We start from the raw sequence: 24,305 nt of genomic DNA on the forward strand, positions 1-24,305 counted from the left end.
CTCCAACCTCCCTGGATACACCATCGCTCACCTCAGGTTTGCTGTTCTCAGGCAGAAAAATTTGAAAAACCAGTGTGAGGGATGAATAGGAAATTGTGGAACAGGAAATCATCCACAAACTGGACTGTGTTAAGTATGGTTTAAACATGGACCACAGGTTCTTATCTCATGACCTGGATTAGCTTTTGTGACCCCTTTATTTCTATGGGTTTAACAAATTTTGCTTTCTGTTAGCATAGCCCCCTCCCCCCAAGCCCCCCTCCTTTGCCTTTTGTATTCTAATTTCGCTCTCCTTCTCATACTCTGCTTTCTGCATGGTCTTTCACAGCATCTGATGAAGTGAGCTTCAGCTCACAAAAGCTTGTGCTCTCTCTCTACATATCTCATTTACTTAGTCTATAAAGGTGCATATCTACTTTGCTTTATACTTGTTAAACCACAGGGGAAGTACTGTCAGATGACACCATGCAAACAGCAGTTGTCAAATTACCCAATGTGCTCTCTTGCAGACTGTTTTTTGTTGTTGTTGCAAAATTTAGTGATAAATAAGGTTTTACAAATGTTATGTCTGCTGGCATTCTAGAACCATGTCAGCTAGTTAGGGATGCTAAATCACTCAAAGAATTATCGACTTACTTGGGGTTGCAAAATCTTTACAACTACTGATACTGCTTAGTTCGACTATCAAAGCCAGCACAGCATTTTCAAAGCTGTTGGGGAAAAATATCTAAATATTTGAACTGACAAGCAATTGAATAGACATTTACTTTTGAATCTGGAAATGCAGCCACATGCCTACAGTGGCTCAGGCTAGAAGCCAGGGGGTGCTAGAGGGAGCCTTCCCTTCCCTTCTGCTGTGGTTGGAAGCTGGGCTGGGTGGGGAGGGGCATGGCCAGGCCCCAGCAGGCTGAGTATATCTGGGGAGGGGTTTAAACCCCTTGCCTGGCCTGCAGGGACCGCAGTCTGGGCACACCTGAAGAGGAAAGGGGGAAGCAGCCCTTGCCAGGCTTCTCCCCAAGAGGTGGGGCACATGGCCAGCCAGAAGCCCAGGCAGCATCTCAGGGAAAGGGTGTGTGGGGAGGGAGGGAGAATGATTAACACCCCCTGCCTTCCCTTGCCCATAGGCACGGGACCCCAGCTGGGGTCTGCTTAACTTTTCCCCCCTGCTTGCAGCTCAGAACAGTCCAGGACCCCCAGATCCCCCTCCCAGCCAGAGAGCGATCCCACTGCACCTTCCCAGCCACTCCAGTGGGGGTTTTGCTGGGGGCAGCCCAGGAGCAAAGGCCAGATTAGGGGGAGGGAGGGGAGAGAAACCAGCACAAGCCCAGGTGGGGACACACAGAGCAGAGCACAGAGGGATTGAGGCAGCAGTGGCTCCATCCTGAATGTGAGCCATGCTAAACAGAGGGACCCAGGCTGGGAAGGGCAGGGAAGGGGCTGGAGTGTGTCTGCGTCAAATATGCAGCTGGGGGAGCAGCTCCTGTCCAACAGCTCCTTCTACTCACTGAAGAGTGGCACCCAGGCTGGTCCTGGCCCCGGCCCCAGACCCAGCCTCCACAGTGGTGTGCATGGCGCAGGCTCAACCCAGCTGGGCAAGGACTCCAAGAAGCTGGGTGGCATTATGCTGGACGCCAAGCCAGGCCAGGTACCGGGCTCCCTGAGGGGTTCCATGGCGGATGGGTGCAAGGGCTCCCCAGGTGGCAAGGAGATAGCTGTGCCTGTTTCCACTGCATGGCACTTGTTGGATAGCCTCAGCCCTGACCAAGCCTCATCCCCCAGGCCACCAAGCTGGGTACGCCATGCTCACTCTTCATCTACCTGGCAACGGCAGCAGCACAGCACAGCCCTGTGTACCAGGCACCACGTGTGGGGTGCTACCCTTACAGCTTCCCTGCTGCCGCTGTTAGGGGGGCCCATCCTGGCCATAATGGTGCACAATGTCCATCATAACGTCTTTTTTTTAATACTGTCCACAATATGATAGTATCAGCATGAGCATGGATTAAGTTTGGGACAAAAAGCAAGGAAACCTTGTATTCTAATCCCTGTTCTGGCAAAACCTTGCTGCCTAAACACTTGGTCAAGTCACTTACTACTTTTATTTTTATTACTTGTATTAACATGACTAGTAATTTTAGATTCTTAAACAAAAGCATACAAAACTATTTGGCAGGCAGGAGTTTGAGTGTGTGCATGAGGGGCAGAGGCAGAGGGAGAATGATTAGCATTAATAACTGTCAGGAACTAGTACAGACAGTTGTTCCTGAGGTGAGAGAGACTGTTGTAGATCTAATGTTTCCCTAATGTTAAAACTTGTGTCTATTACTGTGGCTTCTCAAAATCGGCTGTGCTCACAATGGGTTCTCATGGACACCAGTTAGGTATCACAGTTGAGGGACCATTGAAAATTTTTTTGAGAGACCCACTCCAAAATGTCATGTCTGGCCTCTGGATAAGCAAAGTGCTGAGCTTGAATAGTGATTTTCTTTGCCAATAAAGAAGTCTGAAAGACTTACAGAAGAATGTTCAGACCAAAATATGAGTAAGATCCTCAGAAATGCTTGCCCTCCTTTGGCATAATTTATCCTATTCTGTGCCATCAAAAGACATATTTTTTCTTTATTTTCATTCTGTTTCTTCAGAATATGTCTGTATCTAGGGCTTTAGCCACACACAGTGATTTAAATACAAAGTGATTGGCATTTGAAGGTATCTTTATTGTTACCTTTACTTGAAGATGCTGGGTGTTCTTTGCCAACTTAGCTCTATCTTTTCTGCACCTAGATGCAGAAAAGTCCTTGCCCTCTATATTCAGAGCACAAAAAACTTAAAAACGTGTTCAGGAACTAGCACAGTGGAAGCGGAACTAGCAAAAAATCAGAAACAAAACCTAAACCATCTTCCATTGAAGAAAGAGATAACCTGGATCTAAATTTGAAAGAAAAAAAGAAACTTGAAAAAAGGAGTTATTTCAGTATCTGGTAGAACACGTAACATCTCCTTTGCCCTGTAATACAAACAAAGATTTCAAGTCCAAAAGTACCACTATATCATCTACTCTGATCTACTGCATAACACAATCCACAGAATCCCATGGGGTATGCTAGTACTCAGCAGAGTATGGTACTCTACGACAGCAATGTACATAGTAGATCTCAAATCCTGCTCGACACCACTTCCTTAATTGGAAACCTGAGGCCCATAGGATCAGCAGGAAAGGGATGAGAAAACCTAGTCCCTATTCTGCCAAATAGTATGAGAACCCCTTTAAAAAAGGTCTATTCAAAACCTCTCTGGGGATTCTGCTCTGGCAGGAGCAGGAGGCAACCCGAGAGGAGGGAGGCTGGCAAAGAGAACAACAAGCAGAAAATTAGGCTGCTGTTGGTAAGACGTACAGTAGCAGGAGGATACTGCAAGCTGATAAGGAATGTGGAGGATGGGGAAGCAGCAAAGAAGGGCAATTCTGCAGCTAGACTGCTGAATAGAGGAAGACTTGGAGGCAGAAATGGTAAGGAGAAGACAGTCCTCTAGCTTTTTGTAGCAAGACAACTACAGATATATATGAAAGAATACAATACGCTTATATTTCTGGGGTGAATGCACTGTATTTTTTACAACTTCTATGATAATACTGCATGCCTCCACTTCCATGACTTTCTTGTACACTCTTATACAATGGAAAATAATGGATTAATGTTCCCTGAATTAGACCTGGGAGTGAAGTGGGTCTCTCCCACTTCAGCTACTAGAGGAAGGACCATCAAGAATACAATGGACTTATTTTTATATGAAGAAACACTTGAGCACTACTAAATTAAGGCCTCAGTACTTAGAGACTCTCAGCTGTCTCCCTTAGATGTCTTTGACACCCAAGAGAAACATCAAACATCACACATCCTCCAGTATGAGAGAGAGATGGGTTTGAAAAATAGAATCTTAGAGGCACAAGAAGTGGGGAGAAAACAGCAGGAGAAAGAAAGTCTTCTGAGAAGAGAGCCTGGCTGACTGGAACTGTGTCTGATATTTGGTCTAGGCATTCTGACACAAGGTTATTCTGGTTAATCAATAAATGCTATCTTGCTTAAGAAGAGCTGCATATAACTCTTCACTCCTTTGCCTTGAAGAGGTATAGTTCCTCCCCAGAAGCTGAGCCAGAAAGTAGCTTGGTGAGAGGGCGACATGTAGCGGGTAGAGGGGGGATGATACACCAGAAATCCTGGTGTCAGATTCCAAAGAACCAGGGGCTCACCCACTCTACAGCCTATGCCTGAGTTCTTAGAGAAACCATACTAATGGTGTGGGTCTCTTGAGAAACCATGACTAAACCTATACTGCAAACTGTGGGATGTGTCTTGGGATCACAATTCAACTGCAGGGAAATCAATCCTGGCTACAGAGGCCTCCAAGGGAATATCAGACTGTGAACAGAAGAAACAATCAGCTGCTTTGAACAAGAAAAGGATTATCAGACATCTACTAGTCCCTGAAGAACCATAAACCCTTGACTTGTCAACTAGAAGTTGTATTAGGAATCAGTCTTATTGCTGTAACCAATGCTGATAACTAAGGGATAAGAATGTAAGGAGGGGTGTATTCCATTCCATACACTAGTCGCTCCTTCATTTGCTCTTTGCTGTCCGATGGACAGCAACTTGTTCTTTAGTGAATTCTTGCAGGAGGAATCCCTGAAAAAAGTATGGTAATGTAGATAATTTAGTATTATAAAATGGAATAGAAAAAAGAGCCTCTCCAAGTAATTTCTATTACTCACTTGTCAGAAGCAATTTCACTTTATACCACCAGAAAAGTAAGATCCTAAATCATACTCCTTACTGAAAAGAAACAAAACAAGACAGGATTTGACAAGCTCCAACTTACTGCTACAGACCAGGAATTACAAATGTGTGGAGGGGCTATATTTCTTTATATACCCTCCCCTGGAACAGCCTCAGTACACATGAATGTATGGATTTGATGCAAAGTCCATACATTCTTCAAGAGCCAAAGATGAACAAGTGTATTTCAAGAATATGTTAATGTGAATAAGATGAGTTTGTTAAATGGATGATGGTTTTGTCTATTTCGTTATTTCGTTTTTATTATTGCATAGATTAGCAGTCACTTGAATTACAAGGGCTGTTAATCTGTGGTTAATACAATGGAGTATAAATTATATTCAAATTCCAGACATTAGTAACCGCACATTAAGGCTCTGATTTTGCAAAGGAATCCATTATTCCACACAGAGTTCCATCAAAGCACAGAGTTGTAACATATATCAACATGAACTGGGAAATTCAAAACATGGGCCTTATGTCTTATGTGTGCTTTTTAAATTTTCCCCTATAACTAAGTGTGGCTACATATGGTCTGGCCCTCCTGTTCTGAGCAAATAATTTTAAGCACACAGCTGGTGCACAGCAACTTATTAGAGTGATGCTTGCAATGCAGGTAGAATGGCAACATAGCTCAGAAGTGACCTGCATGTGGTTGTGAGAGCCCATTTACTTGCATTAACTATAGAAGCACCTGGCTAGCAGACTTGGCACACTGCAACAAAAGGCTGCCAATGCTCTCTTCTATCTCTGAAAGCTACCTCTGGCTTGCAAAGAAGGACCAGTGATACAGTTATGGACATACTATACTTTTACTGCACTGAATATTTTTCCACTCAGCTTCTCAGGTTTTGCTTTGAAGACAGACTGGAGCAGATGTGGGCTAGGAAAGGAAGGCATAGAACATGCACTTACCCACAGGGCAAATATGAAACTATCTCAGGAAGAAACTGGGCTATGGGAGGTCATAATGAGAAGGAAGGTCATGGGAAAATAACAATATGGAGCAGAAATAAGGCATTCAAATAACAAAGGATGGACAGAGACGAGCAACAGGGAGCGTGCAGGGACACAAACAGAACCTGAGCAGGAAGCTATGGGTATTTGCAAAATGCTTTAATTCTATCTTTATCAGCAATTATACTAATAATTTACTGACAGTTAGAATAACTGCTTCATTAGTAATTTCATAATCAAATATTAAAGTGATTTTTATACAACTCGTCTTCTTAGAGCTAACTTCAACGGAGTTTCTCCATATTTACACTGGAGTAGCCACGATCAAGAGTCTGATCTCAGTGTGCACGACAGATATGTTTCAAAGAAAAATCTGAGCTCACTGTTGAGTAATGTTGAAAAAGACAGGTGAGGTCTCTCACAGAAAGAACATGGAAGTTACAAAATAGATTTACAGTGCTCTCTCAATCTGGACAAAGATGTACCAATGGCAGTTCCAATCACAAGTAAGTCTCTCTCTTTACTGCAGGGGTGGGCAAAACACAGCCCGCAGGCTGGATCTGGCTTAGCAGGCAGTTTCATCTGACCCACGGGCACCCACCAATTAATTGTACCCTCCCCAGCCTGCATGCTTCACTCCCACCTTCCTGTGTGGGAGGGCCCCGGCCAGCATGCACAGCTTCCCAGCGAGACTACTGCTTCCGCTGCTGCAGCCACCAGGGGACCTGCTTGGTTTCCCTGGCCTCCAGTGGCTCCCCCTGTGTCCCTCCTGCAGCTCTTACTCCAGGCACCAGGTAGGGAGAATTAATTGTACCCTACCCAGCCTGCATGCTTCACTCCCACCTTCCTGTGTGGGAGGGCCCCGGCCAGCATGCACAGCTTCCCAGCGAGACTACTGCTTCCGCTGCTGCAGCCACCAGGGGACCTGCTTGGTTTCCCTGGCCTCCAGTGGCTCCCCCTGTGTCCCTCCTGCAGCTCTTACTCCAGGCACCAGGTAGGGAAGCTGCAGCTGGGAGGAAACATGGAGCATGGGGCTGGTGAGAGCAGAGCCCAGGGCCTGTGCCCAGTGGGGTGACAGGAGCGTGGAGCTCAGGTGAGCAGGGTGTGTGTGTGTGGGGGGGGGTGAGGGAGTGTGCTCTCCCCCAAAAGTTCCCCCCCTGCCGTCAGTGGCAGCAGGAAGTAGACCCTCAGGGAGCTCATGGCCCACGCAGGCGTAGCTGCTTGGCGATGCACAGCTCCACCTACTTCCAGAAGCTGCATGTGGCAGCAAGGAGTGAAGCCAGGCTGGCCCGCCTCTATCACGTGGGGCTCACATGCATCTCTGGGGACTCGCACGCCACAGAGGGGAAGCCCCATGCAATGGAGCCAGCTGCCTTCCCTGCTCCTTGCCACCATGTGCAGCTCATGGGACTCTGCTGGAAAGCAGGGAGTGGGGCTCTCCACCATTTCCACTGGCGTGCCGTGAGCTGCATGTGGCAAGAGGAAGTAGGAAAGGCAACCGGTTTCATCACGTGGGGCTTCCCCCCCCTGGTGTGCAAGTCCCTCGAGTTGTATGTGAGCCCGGTGCAATAGAGGCTGGCCGGCCTGGCTCAGCTCCTTGCTGCCATGTGCAGCTCACAGAACTAGCTGAAGCCATGTGTTGCCAGGTGGCTGCATCTGTACAGGGTATAAGGACCTGGAGAGTCTGCTGCCTGCTGCTGCCACCAGCATCAGGAGCTGTGTGCCATGTGGGGAGTTCCCACACTCCCCACCCTCACACCCCACAAACCCCAAACATACCCATTCCCTGCCCACCCCCGCGACAACCCTCCAACATGTACACACACTGACCCCCAACATAACCTACCCCCTCACACAACCACACCCCCCCACAAACCTCAAACACACACCCACACACACCCTCCCCCCCATACACACCTTCACCTCCCCCAACCACACCCCACACACAATACATAGGAGTAAGACTATTTTTGACCTATTTTGCAATCATCTCTATATAGACTACACAAACGCACATAAATCAGGACAAAATATTTTTAAAAATAGTATTAAAATACATTATACTAGGTATTTCACTTTTAGTATACAATTTGGTTTTTCTCTGGTTCCAAGATGACACCCCCCAACCCCCAAAGGAGTTCTTCCAGGGGCAAGGGGAGGGACTTCTGATGGCAAATATCAGGGGTTAGAGGGCGGGACTTCCGATTACAAAATGGCAACCCCGGGGCAGGGCACCTATCAAGGGGTGGGGTTACCATTCCAGCCCTCGACAGTTCACCAAAACTCATTAAGCAGCTCCCCAACTGAAAAAAGTGCCCACCCCTGCTTTACTGAGACTAACACTTGGCCCAAGGCAAGACATAGCTTTGTGGGACTATTCTGCATTAAAAAGGCTTGCCTTTCATGTTTGGAGTAGGCTTACCATTTTCTCTGCTACTAACCATCATTTCTGAAATCCAGAATGATTTGGTTTGTTATCAAGACCTTGAGCAGTCAGTCAACTAAGGTAATACATTTCCTTGTGGGAATCACTAACTTGTTCTTTAACCTGTCATTTCTCTCTTCCAGCTGCTACCTGCATATTTGGCTCCCACATGGTCTGTGACATCATTGTTTCAAACCTGATTGTTTGGCACAGCAAACTTGAAACCTCTGGCTTGTAAATAAGAGGCAGTTCCAGAGCAATGGTATAAAAAAGCAGCTCATGCACAAAAGGCCCATTAGCAAGAGACATTTGAAAAGTACTTACCTTTATCTCAAACTCATAGTGCTCATCCTTTCCCTGCCCACAAAGGACATAGCGTGGAATACTAATTTTAATTGGGTCCTTCAGGTCCTCTGGATTTGCTCCCAGAGAGCGACAGACCATCCGCTATCAAGTGAATATCAATTAAAGAGAACAAAGGAAAATCAGATCAATACATAAAAAATACCTCAGTTGGCCAGAAATGTGAAAGCACTCTTAGATGCTAAACAAACATAAAGGAAGTAAAGGTTGCTTATGAAAATAAAGAAATAATTCTTTGAGAGCAAAACTGTAATCTTCATGAAAGCAAACCTGTGCATTACTTTTGGACATGCATGAAAATGGAGGTAAAACATCATCAAAATATTATATACTCTTTGAAGCAGGGGTGGGCAAATATTTAGGGGAGAGTGCCACTTACGGACTTTTGGTGAGCTGTTGTGGGCTGGGGCCAGGACTGCAGGGTGGTGACAGTGAGGGGCTGGGGTCCAGAGCAGAGCCACAATACATGCTCCGCATGTCCCTGTGATGGGTGTTGGTTCCACGGGCAGAGGCCGGCCATTGCCCATGGAATCGAAACCTGTCACAGGGAAAAGAGGGAACAGATTGTAGCTCTTCCAGGGGCCCCAACTCTGCAGTGTCCTGTGATCCTGGCCCTGCCCTGCTCCTGGATGCCATTCCCTGACCACCCAGGGCCCAGTCTCATGTCTGGGGGCAGCGGGGTTGACTGTACACACCATGGCTCAGGCTGCACCCTGCACCTGGGCTAGGCAAGGCCAAGGGCCTGAGGAACCTGCTGAGAACCAGACAGAATCACTTGGCAGGACAGATCTGGCCTATGGGCCATATTTTGCCCACCCCTACTATGAAGGCATTTGCAGCTTCAATAGAAAGCATGAAACTGTTTTCAACTTCTCTGAAAATATATCATATATAAATTTATGCATCAGACCTTTACAGCTAAAATTAAAAGATTTCTTTTATTTTAACAGCAGACCTGTTTACAGACATTATGCAGAGCTTGTGGAAATCTAAAACATCAAAAAAATCTGAAAAGATGTTAGATGTTTAAAGTGTTTATAATTTAATAACATACAGATAACACTTTAATGCACTGCCAAAACAGCTTTCTAGCATTTCCTTTAAGCGTCATTTGATTAATAAAAAACTCAAATATGACAAATGTTCATGTTCGGGACAACAAGCTGCTGTAGATTATAGACTTCTATGCAAAGTTGTTTGTAATGAGAATATTTCTTTCACTGCAAGACATATACAATCTGCAATTGTAACCAACATCTTATTTCCAACATTGTGTCAAAAACTAAAACAATGTTGTAGCTGAGTAGCTCCATGTTTTGCAATCTAAAAGTATCCAAAAAAGTGTCATGCTAATTTGTAATGAATACAGATACTTGGTTTATTAAGTTTGTCATTGTCTTAGTTGAAAGTGTTTGGTCTTAAAGGCTTGGTTAACTGTATTTTTATTAAAAAAAATAGCGCTGGGAAAAACAGAGAACTGAAATATAGATTAAAAAACCTAACTTTATTTTTTTTGTCACTTTATACATTTGTATGGAATGAAGTTACAAAAGGACAAATTATATTTACATTCCAGATGATCAATGATCTTCAAAGCCTTACTGACAATTGTATGAGACTAGATGCAACTGTATTGTGTGTACTCTACTCCAGATCAAACCAAAAAACTATCTAGGGATCTAATTTCGGTGAAAATACTAAAAACACAGTAGAAACTGTTGCCGTTTCTCATTAAATATTGAAACCTGACTTTTTTTTGAAGCATGATAAATTTTCATTGAAAAAATCCCCAATATAATTATATCTCTGCATTTATATATAAACTGTTTAAAGACAAAGCTATCTTTTTATTTTAGTAGATGGAATTGGTATTCATGAGAAGTGCCAGATTGACAACCAGGAAAACCTATGTTAAAAAGACAGGTAGGGGCAATATATTGTCAGCTAAGAGCTTTATCCCTGACCAGCACCAACTACATCAAAGGGCAAGCATTGTTCAACCTTCAGCTCAGTGATTTCTTGGTTTTTGCATTGGAATTGCTTATTGGCTACTTGCTTGCTTCGGGTTGACAATGTTATTTATGATGTGCATTTTCCTCTAATAGGAAATGAACAGAGACTATGAACTTTTTTCATTTAGGCCTCTTTTTATATAATCTGTCCATAGATAACTTTGGTTACTACCAGTTTTGTTTAACTAGTGGCCATCTTGAAAGTATCTTTACTAGTCTCAACCCCAATTTTTCTTACTATTACCTTTAAGAAGATAACTGTTCATCAAGTAGATTTTCAACACAAAAGTGAGTTTCAACTAAATGAAAAATATATTTCTATAAAGTATTTGCTTTCGTGAAACCAATAGTTTTTATTTAATAGCCAAAATATATTTTGTGATTTTTGGTTGTCACAAACACAAAAAAACCCCCCAAAACCTAATTTATTTTTTTTTCAATGAAAACTTGAGTTTTACCATCAGAAAAAAGTTCCCCTCTCAACTGATAAGAATTAATATAATTTCTGAGAGGAAGAGCTGTTTATTTCCCTGATCGTGATACTGAAGTTTAATCTAGCAACAAAATACTACCACAAAAGCCACTCTCACAAATTGATTTTATTGTCACTCAGCTTCCTAGAAAAATGTTACTACTAAGATGTTAATAGTTTAGAAAAAAATAGAATAGTTTAGAGAAAAATATAATCTAAAAAATACTGTAAAGTATTGAACAAAAAATGCCCTGAGAGATTTAATAGCATCTTTACAACTGCAAACCTGTATTATTTTAAACATAAAAGTGAAATATAAAGATACTTTAACAAAGAAAAACTTTTTCATAAAACTGTAGGATTTGTAACCTTTACAGACAAAAATACAGAAATTCTGTGATGCATTGGAATTAACAGATGTATATTCAATATTTTTGCATAATCTGAAAACCATTATATGTAGTCATAATCAGTCTTCATTAAGATAGCTCTCACAATTACTATCATATACTCAATACTTTTAACTTCCAATGAGGCTCACTAGAAATATCTTCATAGTCTCAGTAAATTGGTTATAGTGATTATATAATTGAAATGCCACTGTGTTGTATTGAGAAAGCCCAGAAAAATACAATGCACCCCCATCTCCCAGGAAAAAAAACCACCCAAAAACAAACCCTGCCCCCACCATTTTGAGTACTGTAACTTTTCCAATGGCATTTTAAAAAAATATACTGATTTTTGTTCAAACAAGTGAAGAGGGATTTTTCCCCTTGTTGCTTTGGAATTTCTTGGTGAGAGTTAGGGGTTTACTGAAGACTTGCTCAAACTATTTCTACCTTCTTCATCTTAAACCATCCTATTCCATTCTGGCTTTGACATCACCATACAAAGTTGTTTTTTTTAAATTTGAGTTAATAACATTTTTATGCTTTAACAGTTAGGACAAACCGAAGGGATGTATGTTTGTATTAATATAGAGATTACAGGTTAACTTCTATGGCTAGGGACAGACATTACACATAAACCAGTTTAAGTGATCAGAAACTGATTTAAACCTGTAACAGAACAGATGTTCAGTGCACATAAGCCAGATTGAAAATGGTTGAAACCAGCTTGAGATAAACCTGGTTGAATGTAGTATCACACTTACCTGATCTGGTTCAAACTGGTTTATGCAATGTCTGCCCCAGACTCCTTGCTGGCTTAAGATAAACCAGACACCCCCAGTATCCCAGCATGCTTTCTGGGCTGGGTGGGACTCTCTGCTCCACAGCAGGGTTGGCCCCTCCCCTCTGCTCCCTTGCTGCAGCTCCAGAGACTGTGGGCTGCTTCCCCTCCCCACTCCCTGCTAAGCAGGAATTCCCTGCTTCCCTCTGTCTTGCTGAGGAGGTGTCTGTGTATTAGCTAGCAGACCTCATGCTGGCTATGGGCCATACTGAATTAACAGGCAGAATCAACAAGTAGCTGGTAATGTCCCTCTGTTGTTTTCTTAATTGAATGAGAAACATTGTTGTCAATTCCCTACTGGGCTAAACAGAGCCCCTGCTGGAGCCTGGCCACGCCCCCTTCAGCTCCGTGCTGTGGAAGTAAGGTGAGGGGAGGGCTGTTTTAGCACCCCCTGGCTTCTACCCTGAGCCACTGCAGGTATGTGCTTGAATTTCTGGGATGTCCGTCCGGTTACAGAACAGATTTAGCCTAGCCAGGTTAGACTAACCTGAAAAGATTGAATCAATTCAGGCTTTTTGAATGTCTGCCCCTAGCCTATAAGCCAGTGCACCAGAGCTGGCAATATGTTTTTAGACTTCAGAATTTCAGATTAGTTACCTGTTACTTCTGCCAAGGGCAGACAGCATTTTTAACTCAATGGAGTTCATGCTCATATTCCAGGAAATATTACCAATCCAAAGACATACACAGAAAGAAATAAAATTGGGGAAGAAGGTAAAGCTGTTGTATGCTAAGAATATCTGATATCTAGAAGAGATGCAAGGGGAAGATATTAAGAAACAGGACTGCTTATGGATTAGTGAAGTTCTCATGCAACTTTTAAATCATTCTGCTAATGCTTGGTGTGTGATCTTAAAAGGAAGAGGCAAGAAGTAATTTAGAGCCGCAAAACATCAGAAACAGGGTCACGCTGCAAGTGCCCAAAAGATAACAGGATTCTCTGTAGACTTTCAAGCTAGGCATCTGGCACATCTCATGGTGAGCCATCATCAAGGGCCAACTTATTCTGTTCTTGTTTGGAAGGGCTAAGGCAATGCTTCTAATTTCCCAGGTTGCTGACATATTAAATATGCCACATTAAAAATGTGAGGATCATATACAAAAGTCACATTTTATGAAACTGTTTTGTCAGCCTTATATGCTATCATGGTTACTGTAGCACGACCACTACTCAGAGCACAAATTAAAAGCCTGCATCCATTACAAAACTCAAATATATTTGCATCTTACCTTCCTCTGCTTTCAAATCATATTTTCTTCATGTTAACATGCAAAAAAACCCCATGATTTATTACAAGAGGGTAAATTTAACTATTTAGACTAAAAATGATCTGCATATTTCCCCTTCTTAGAAGAGGGAGAGGAGCAGCATATCTGCATATTTCTCAGCAAACTAATGTCCTCTCTACATGTTACATTTGTGCTCTGATTAGCGCCTTAATTGCAGCATAAATGGGGAAGGAGCTACATGTACACACAATTTACGGCACCATAAATGAGGAAACAAGCCATAAAAATGTTCCACATATAATAAAGAACATTTTTATGGCTGGCTTGTATGGCATCTTAAACTGAATATATAGCTGGGGACTTTAAACTCTGCACCCAACATCTCTAACAGGAGGCCCAACTGTTAGAACTGGGTATCAGATCCCATTCATGCCATTAAATGATTGTGTACTGGGTTTTACAAGGTTTGCAAATAAACAGCCTACTTTTCAAGTCTGCTCTGGCTTCTTTGGAACGTTTCAGTGCTGAAAAAAAAAGAGAATCTGCCTAGTCATCTCATTCAGCGTCATAAAACTATTATGACAACCTGTGTCTGGACCTAAATATAGTAGCCTATTCACAGAAGAAAGGGTTTATTGCAAGAGTAAAACCAAACTTCAGCAATCCATAGATCTTCTTGGGATCTAGATAGAATTTAGAACAATCCTAAATTACATGGAGGATTAGGTAGGCCCCCTGGATCAAAAGAAGAAAACAGACAGCTTACAGCTACTGTAGGCCCCATTTGCTAGCTCAGCCTAACATGAATAGCTGCAAGTGAAGATCTAATCCCTAAATTTGTCAAATCAACATGAGAAAAATAGACTTCAATCAAATTTCAATTAGAATATTCTATCAAAATTCATTTTATTAAAACACACCCAACCAACTCTGATCAATATTTTCTCCCTCTACAATGGATTACTGAATTTAAATTCTAGTTTTTCACCCATGAAAATATTTTCTAGAGCATCAAGCTTATCATTTAATAAATGAAAAGGTTCATTCCAAATACAGAGTTTGATTCTTTTTTGTGGTAGGCTGGAATTATCATCATATTTAATACAACTGGCTGCATTAGTAAAGGAATTAAAGTGACCAGAGATCTGGCAATGTATATCTCTGTACTGAAAATTAGGAGGAGGGCCTGACCAAGTTTCAGGGATTGCACATATAAAGATAAGACAATGGGTTAAGATGACATGGAAACTAAAACGCTGAAGGGAGATTACTCCAAAATTAGTCTAGAGATTGATATTTTAAATATTTTCATTAGTAATGCTGGCATAAATAGGAGCAATAGTGAAACTGATAATACAAAATTGGGAAGCATTAGCAATGAAAGCGGATCAGAATATCATATAGAAAGAACTGGATAACTTTAAGGACTGTAATAAAATAATAAAGATGGGTTAAAGCCTAAGAGTACAAATACAGTCATGAATCTTGGCACTATAGGAATTTCTGATGCAAACTGATTGGCTCAGCAAGTAAAAATGAGAGAGCAGGAAAAAGATACATGTGCAAGTCAACCAAAGCATGGTTATGAGATACCTTTTGTGATCGAACTGTGAAAAAGACAAGTGATATCTTAGAATTTTGAAGTCAATGTATTTCCAATAGAGATAGGAAACTACCAATGCCATTATCAAGGCACCAGGAAGATCTTATCCAGTTTACTTGGTTCCATTTTTGTCACCAATGTTAAAAAAATAAATAAAAATAAGGAGAAATTCAAACTGGGCAGGTAAGTTGAGCAGCTACTAAAATGTTTGAGGGGATGGAAAGCCTGTTTTACAAAAAGGTACTACAAGAGCATTTCTTGTTTAGCCCTAACAAAATGAAGGCTGAGGGGGGATATGGCTGATTTCTTTAAATACAATTGAGGATAAAGAAGTAAAAGAAATGGAAGAACTAATCACATTAAAGAATAACACTGGTACAAAAACAAATGGGTTTAAACTAGCCATGGATAAATTTAGGCTGGAAATTCGAAGAAGGTTTCTAATCATCAGAGAACTGAGGTTCTGAAATATATTTCCAAAAGCAGTAGTGCAAGCAAACATAAGGAATGGTTTGGTAGTGTTAGAAATATGAATATATTAAGTAGCTGCTTGCAATAGCAGGAGACACATCTTCATAACTCAGGAGGTCATTTCCTGTAGCCTATGAATTACAAAGCATTCATAATGTGATAAAACCTTTTAGCCAAAGATCTAATGAAACTCTAAAGTAGTAGTACAGAGTTTTATGAAGCCATCCGAGTTCTCTCAACTAAGCTACAAAAAAACCCCCAAAACCCCAAACAAACCCAAGTATTACAATTTATAACATACATAACAGAGTTACAGGTTGTATCTGTTTATTTTCTGTAAGTTTATAATCTTGAACATGTAGTACACCCTTATGAAATAAGTGCCTTCCATGAATTACATTCAAGTACTGTTATGGGATTGCACAGAGTCTTTTAACTTTTCAGAATTACAATTTATTATTTTCCTGTAGAAAACATGGTGCCTGAACTGAGTGCAGAATAAGTACAGGAAAATACCCATGACATTAGGTAGGTCCCCATACCACTTAGCATGAGAATACTTTAAAAATACTTTAAAATGAGGTTTCATGCAGCAAAGCAAGCACTATTAAGATTAATGAGGAAAACATGTTACCAATTAATAACTAGCATTTTAAAAGGGCCTACTTGACCACTAAATAAGCCAAGAATTAACTCAAAGTTCAGGCAATCTTCAGATTTCCAGTCTTATTATTTTTAGAATTTATTTGTATAAATGCACACCAATACCCTTGCTATCCTTAACTGGATAAAATGTCACATACTCTAGGATAATGATGCTCCCAAACCCATAAACAAAATTAGTGGGGATGAGGCATCTACATTTTGCAACTGAGCCAATAAACACACTGAATGGATGAGCACCATGGAATCCAGATATACAATGTATTCAAGGAATCAAAAAAAGAACTATTGAAGTAGGTAGCAACTGATTAAAGGTAGACAAGACGTCATCTAAAACAGCTGGCATAGCTAGGACAGGAGATGGAGGAGATCAGAATGAGTGGCAGAGGAAGCATTAGTGTAGCTAACAGGGGGTGATCAGGAAGTAGCCCCTGGCACCCACTTTGGAGCAGCACAGAAAGAGCAGCTGTGGCAGCTGCCACTGACCCATGCATTGTTGCTATCCAGGAGAAAAGGAAGAAAGTATTAGCCTATGAATGCGCTTATCCATTCAGCACATGAAATATGAACATTTTATAAATTCTTTGTCTTTTCAAAAAGTATATTACAGACCTACACAAAGCAAACAATCAACTGCTACTAGGCGAAATACACAGGAGCCCTGTCATATCATCTTACATACACTTTTTATCACTATTTATTATTTATTCATTACTATTAGATTAGCAAAAGTACTTTATTTAAATCCATTAGCCTGTACTTTTATACTATCCAAAGTGCATTTGGAGTTCAACGCCCAGTCAAATACATAATTAACCCAATGGCGTCTTCATCTGAACTAAAAGTTAATTTCCAGATTTCTGATGGAACCTGTGAACCCTCTTGAAAAAATGGTAGTGTAACTGTTAGTGGGGTGTGTGTCTCTTTTAGGTGTGGTTTAGAAAAACTGCTTGCTGAATCAGATCCAACCTTTTTGTGTTTAGAAAAGACAAGCTCAATTTTTGTTAAATCCTCTTTATTTAGGATAGTTATACACCGGAGCTCTTTCAAAGAGTACACCTGAATTTCGCTAAACTGTGAGTTTGGAGGTGAAGTACGCAAAAAACTAGGAATAGGGTAAAACACACTGTCTTCCTTTATGAGTCCTATATGAGTAGGTGTAAGAACAAGTGATCTATAGGCTATTTCTTTAGAACAGTCTATTTTCACTGTGGTATAGAGCAGTACACAAATATCTCCTAAAGGGGGTTTATTGTTTTCCATATTTTCATGGAGTAAATAGACTAGATCAGCTAGCATAGTCCCAAATTGGCAGGACAACCGTAGGCCACTCGAAAAGAGTATATCTGTGACTTCACACGTCCAGTCCAGTGAAAGCTGCAACAAATCCTCTTTCAGCAGCTTGTGATTTAAATAATCAGGGTTGTCTGACATGGAAATCAAAATATTCAGTACGTCACGGCATATCCTCTGAGTGAGGTGCTTGTTATAAGTAAATATCGTGAGTAAATTATCTTCAGTAGAACACAGAAGCCTGATACTCTGTCCAGCAAAACCAACTTGAATCTCCCTTATCATGGCAATTGGGATGTTATGAAAAATTGCCAGTGAATCCTGGCAATAGTCTTGCTGGTTTACTGAAACAACAGCAGTGTACAGAGTGGAACTGAACAAAAGCAAACATGCAGGCACAGGATCAGGATGTTTGCAATTGCCAACAGCAAGCCAGTATATGCCTTTTAATTCCACCATACTGACACAAATTTGGGGTAAGGCACAGATCACATGATCCACCTGTCTTTCCAGAGAACCAGTTTGAAGCTTCAGTAATTTCTCTGGAAAGTCAACAATTGTTTGCCTTAATACAAGAGTGTTTTTTGGTACTTCATTTTTAAACTCCTTAACTGAGCCTTCAGATGCATCTTTTGTGTTTATGTTTAAGACTCTGGGGAAAACACACATCTTTGTATCCTTAGCTTGTGGGACATTTTCTGGCTCAGTGGTGTCATCACTACAAGCTTTGGCCTGCACAGTAGAGAGAGACTTTGCTTGCTTTAAATCTGATTTGAAGGGCACATCTACCTGTAACTTTTTCATAAATGGCAAATTTTTAAGCAATGCTATTATTTGTGTGCATCTCTCACTTTTCTCATACTGAATGCTCATTTCTTTTATTTGGTTAATAATCTGAGTACTCCTGTGCAGTTGATTACTAGCATCTTTGTAAAGACCAGAAAGTTTGCTGAAAAGATATCCAAAACCATATCTCTGTTCTGATCTTGTATCAGAATATGCTGCCTTTGATTTGGTGGCAATTATTGTGTTAATATCTAGGTCTTTATCCACTTGCAGATGAGAAACATAGGACTCATCTTGCATTGCCAGGTGCATTGTGTTAAATAAAATGTTCTCTTCGACAGCTACTTCAGAAAGTATATTGGACTGAGGCAGATTAAAGCTAGACAGGCTGTTAGAACTAGGTTTCTCATTAGCACAGCCTAAAGGTTGTAAGGCACACATATTTTGCAAGTAGGAATAATCAAATTCAGCCTTTGAGCTGTCTTCGTCCTTAGAAGAAAACTCTGCATGTTCAACATTCTTGAGATTTGTCATTTTAGGCTGTAAATGTTCCATGTTGACTATGTCTTGATTTTGCACAGAAGCATGTGTTAGGTTTTGAGAATTAATGTTCACCCTATTATAAATACTATTATTGTTACTGGAATTCACTTCATATTCACTACCAAACTGGCAGGAAAAGCTTTCCTGTTCTAAATCGTTCTTTTCATTCCAAATTCTTGCTTGTGATGTGAAAGGGAAAAAGATTCTTTTAGTAACAGAAAATAAATTCCACATCTCTAAACAGTCATCCTGTTTTTTGAGATCTGTCCTTGATTTTTCTCCAGTTGAATTAGAACCACTGGCGTCTTCTTGAGAAATAACCGGGAGGCTACAATGTAGCTGCCAAGGTTGTCTTTTCTGTTTAAAGCGTTAAAAGAAAAAAAACAGAAGAGCTTGCTTTTTTTAAAAACAAAAACCGAAAAACAGAAAACAATTGATTTGAACTTTTGTTAAATTCATTTTTATTTTTGGTAAAGTTTATGCATTCAGAGTATATTAGAATTGAGAGACAAAAGCTGATTAAGTTGATTTGAGATCTGATTCAGGAATAGTCACCCTCTTTACCCACACCTTTTTTTTTTTCTATTTTTTTTTTTTTTTTTTACAGTATCCATTTCACTTCTGTAACAATACTAGATTTCCTCAAGAGAAATAGGAAATTCAGGGAATACAAAAATCTGTATCATTTTTATATTCAGGGAATATACGGAATATATTTTATATTCAGGGAATATAAAAATAATACATATACATATACACACACACACACACACGCGCGCACGCACATCCATAGATACATATGTGTGTGTCTGTGTGTGTAATTTTTGTTACCTGGAACAGATTATGAATCATGAACTTCTAAAGCACGGAGGTTGGCGTGGAAGGAAGAGGAAAACGTAGTTTGCCAAATAAAACATTGTGTTCCTAAAACATTTGGTTTAGAAATACTTTTAGATTGTCTAAAATTAGCCTGTCAGAATATAATCATGTATACTACTTCTGCAAATATAATTCTGATAGTAGAGTCCATCAGACTTCAGAAGAGTTTAAGTACTTTGAATATGAATAATTTTTGTTTCTGTTCATAAAGCATTTTTGTTCTATAGATATGAGAAAGGGATACTGTTCCAAGTAAGGCATTATGAAGATTCCTCCATTCCATGCCATTCAAATAAAGTCAAAATTTTACCCAACCTGCAGGAATAAGTTTAATTTTAAAGCCTGCAAAATACACTGACTTCCCCGTTAGTCATTAATCTTGCTGTGAATTTAAAATTTTAATTATGCTGCTAAACATTAAGAAATTTAATTACGGAGCATGCCATAATTTAAAACACTCAGTTCTTTCTGACAACTAACTTACCTCATACTTCAGCTTGCGTTGAACAGTACCGTTATGAAGCTTCTCATTATCCTAAGATCCAAAAGATTCATGCAATCAAAAAAGTTTCATTCTAGTAAAAGTTACTTCAGAACTATTGATAGCAAAAAAGATTTGAAGTAATCTGTTAGCTGCCAAAATACCCATTTCTATATTTGTATTTGTTAAAATGAAACTTCATAAATGAATAACACCTCTTGCATCACAGGTCCTTGTCTTTCCTGGAGAAAACACTACCTCAGCACTCCCTGAAAAAAGCTTTGTCCAATTTCCTTCCTGAAGGACACCCTGAAGCCAGATTCTGGACACCTAAGCCTCCACCTTTGAAACCCTGGCTTCCCCAGCTACAACCATTCGAAGGATGTTTTGTTGGAAATGGCAAGTATTATTTTTTCTATTCTAATTTTTTTTTCTGTCATGAACATAAGCATATTAAAGGCATCTGAAAACCTTCTGCATTATTTTGCAAAAGCTGAAGGTCTTTGCACCACTGATATTTTCATTTCAATATGAGAAGACAAGTTTTGCACCCAAGGTAAGATGCAACTCACAACCCTCCCTATCCCTGTGCAATACTTAAAAGATTATTTTCCATTCTACAAGAAAAATGTGGGTGAAATCTTGTCATCTGTTTAAATCCTGACAGTTCTAAAGCCATATGTAAAATGGGGATTTACCATTGATGATAATAGTCAGCATTTTATTCCTTGATTTTAATTCCCTACTTCCCCTCAGGATAACATGATAGGACATAACTTGGAATTTGAAACATATTCTTCTACCCAAGTAAAATTATAACCGTTTACAGTACTGTAATTATTTAATAAACTAAAGTTATTATAACCCAGAAGACCATGGGATTTGGTCAAAGAAATTAAAGCAATGAGTATTTTTCCTGTCTAACTCTTGCTCACCTTTAGAACTTCTGTAGATTGGGATAGGCTCATATGGTTATCTTCATGGTGAATATTCTGCAGACGCCTCTGAACTTCTTCTTCAATAAATGCACTCAATCTTTAAGACAGAAGTAAAAGAAAAACAGGCTATTCTTAGACAGAAAACCAACAGTATTTAAAACTGTTCTTTGAATGCTTCATACACATCAAGCACTTTTAAATGTAGAAAACATAGAAAATGGTGAACCAACTTTATAGGTCCCAAGCATTTATTCTTTAACCAGCTTTATTTAACTTAGAGATAAGAAAGGTAACAACTAATTAAATAAGAGATTCAGGCAAGTCAGGAGACCATGGTATGCCATTAATAAGTGTCCATCTCCAAAATGAAATACCAGTTTTATTTTTTGTTTCTATTTCCTAGCAGTTTCTTTCTGTAACATTCCCAACATCAGTACTTTAAACAAACTGTAATAAACTTACACAGAATGAAAGTTTTAAAAGTCTATATTAAATATTGTATTCATAAGTATAAAATTAAATGAAAGGGAAAGTAATTAAATCAGCGTGTTTAACATGATGTCAGGCTGCTTTACTATAAAATAATACTTAATATAATTTAATTTACTTGGGTGCTTTCAGAATGCACAGGGGTAAATCAGGTAGCCACATAAGCAAATCTACACTTAGGTACAAATTTAAATCAATACAAGGCCAAGGAATCTCAAGGTCCTTACTGAATTCAGTATGTATACATAAAACAGAGTAACTTATTGATTACAAAAAATATTTAAAGATAACAAAAGCATTGTGATTCTATGCAATTCTAGTATGGCTTGGTAATTGAAAAATAAACCCCAATCTTGATCACGCGTACACACACACGTATGCCTAAAATATTTGCTATGTTTTAACTGCACTGTTTAAAGTCATGTCAAGCCTAATTAAATTAATATACGTACCTGTCATCAACTGGTGGAATCAAATGGGACTGAGACTTTGAAGGGCTAGTAGGGGAACTGGTGAGAGAGATTCTTTCTTCTGTTGTTCCATAATAAGGTTTTTGAATACCATCACCGTCATAAATTTTCTGTTTCAGCTGCTGAATTTCCTGATCCAGCCTACAAACAGATCTTAAAATATAACTCAAATTGTATGTTCTAAAAAAAGTCTTTACTGTCTGAAATACTTAACTTAGCTGTTTTTAAAAATTAATTTCCAAGTTCATATACGTACAACAAAGAGATGCTATAATTATATAAGGATATTATATAAGATCTTTGGAATTTCTGTAGCCATACAAATATTAATGAAAATTATATTATTATTGCATGTTTGGATAGTGAAGAATACATTCATCATCTGAAAACAACTACATTAAAATGTAGGCATTTTAGTTCAATAAATCAACTTCAATAACTTTCAATATTATTAATAGCTTACTTGACACATTAAAGTGTGATTCATAAGTCCAGCTCATTAAAACCTCTTGTGTATACACCTCATTTCAGAACTCTATACCTGATTTCAGTTCTATTTCCAGTCTGAGTGAACTGGTTCAACTCAAAGGACATGCCAGTAGAATCAAATAAATGCATAACAACATGCCAGGATATCTCGCTGATAAAATGTGTAAAATTGTTCACAAGATGCATAAATGAGATTATTTTTTCAGATGCGTCTTGTATATGAATTTGGAAATGCACCCTTAAAACAACGAGCTACAATTTGTTTTGTATACCTGAATACATCATTTTACACTTTCTGTAACAAATGTATCAGTCATGTTCATTTATATGCATAACGGATTCCTTTTTGGACATCAATAATTTTAAAATTCATCTAAAAAATGGGGTGAAAGATCATCACTGTAAACAAAAGGGAAATAATTTAAACAAGTAATATTTGCCTATACTACCTTGTCATAGATCCACATTTTTCAGCCATGTAACCTCCAACCTACACCATCACATTTGCTCTACCACTCTCAGAGTTCAAAAATGAATAAACGAAGAGATGAAAAACATGGTTTGCTGGGTAAGGGATAAAGAAGAACAGAAGCTGTAACTTTACTTTTTAAGTGAGGTACCCTATCAAACCACAGCCAAAACCCATGAGATTCTTTTGACCTATATAGATATTGTAGTAACAAGGTCTCAAATTATGAGAGAAAGTTGATGAGAGAGTGCATTCACAAAGATTATTGTAGTCACAGAATCACAACTACATTTACAGGAAATTGATCTATCTTTTGACCAGTCAATAAGCGTTCTACAGAAAAATCTATTACTTCCTGAAATGACTCACTAGCTGTGAATTTATCCTTTTGGGTGATTATTTGCCAGTTTGTGATTATTCTGACACACTGCTGCTTTTTAGTGATATTGGCCCATTAATGGAACAATAAAACATGCTGTGTTGTGTTTTCTTTATTGCATTATGTAGTAAATGACAATACCTTGCCAATAAAAACAATTCTGTATGCAAAAGTTAACTTGTAGTCATTACTGTCTGGCACAACATTTTGTCCTAATATACTATCAGATGAAGAAATTTAAAAATTACAAAATTGGCAACAAACTATGAGAAGCTAGAGAATAATTGTATCCAGCTTTGAAGGACTGACAGCTCACTGCAAAGTCTTCACTTATCCTAGAATATTCTACCAGACCACTGGTTTTAGCAGTTTTGAGATAGCCAACACTTATTTAAGCTTTTCCTTCCAAGAAAGAACTACACAAACCATGTACAGAAAGATGTCATGAAATAGATAATATAAGAAGAGTTTACACAGTATCTAAAGATGTTAAAACATATTAGCAGGAAGAAAAAAACATTGTGTGCATATGCAGATGATTATTTATTGAATTTATCATGCATTAATGCCTAATTAATGCCTATATACAAGCACGGAGACTGCTCCAACGTGCTGGAATTATGTTGTCTGCTCCGATTAAATGGAGTCTGTCGAAACGTGGCAATTGTCATGCTCCAGCAGCCTCCTGCATCTCGTGTATCAGCATGCCTGCGCTTAAAAATGGTGGTGGGGGTGCTTGAACTAAAGCTCATCAAACAAGCTTTAGTCCAAGCACCCCAATGTCTTTTTTAAGCACAGGGATGCTGATACAGGAAATGTGACAGCGTT

General features: G+C 39.5%; 1 protein-coding gene across 1 annotated transcript in view; it reads right to left on the reverse strand.

The window, feature by feature from the left end:
• The window catches only part of KIF16B (kinesin family member 16B), a 203,267-nt gene that overhangs the window by 76,163 nt on the left and 102,799 nt on the right, over positions 1–24,305 (reverse strand). The window contains exons 12-15 of the mRNA XM_006036938.3: positions 22,123–22,281; positions 21,179–21,278; positions 20,247–20,297; positions 8,542–8,664 (exon numbers count right to left, since the gene is read on the reverse strand). Coding sequence (XP_006037000.2) covers positions 8,542–8,664; positions 20,247–20,297; positions 21,179–21,278; positions 22,123–22,281 — 433 coding nt within the window. The remainder of the gene's footprint in view (positions 1–8,541; positions 8,665–20,246; positions 20,298–21,178; positions 21,279–22,122; positions 22,282–24,305) is intronic.

Source organism: Alligator sinensis, unplaced genomic scaffold (genome assembly GCF_000455745.1).
Source record: "Alligator sinensis unplaced genomic scaffold, ASM45574v1 scaffold972_1, whole genome shotgun sequence".
Taxonomy (NCBI): domain Eukaryota; kingdom Metazoa; phylum Chordata; order Crocodylia; family Alligatoridae; genus Alligator; species Alligator sinensis.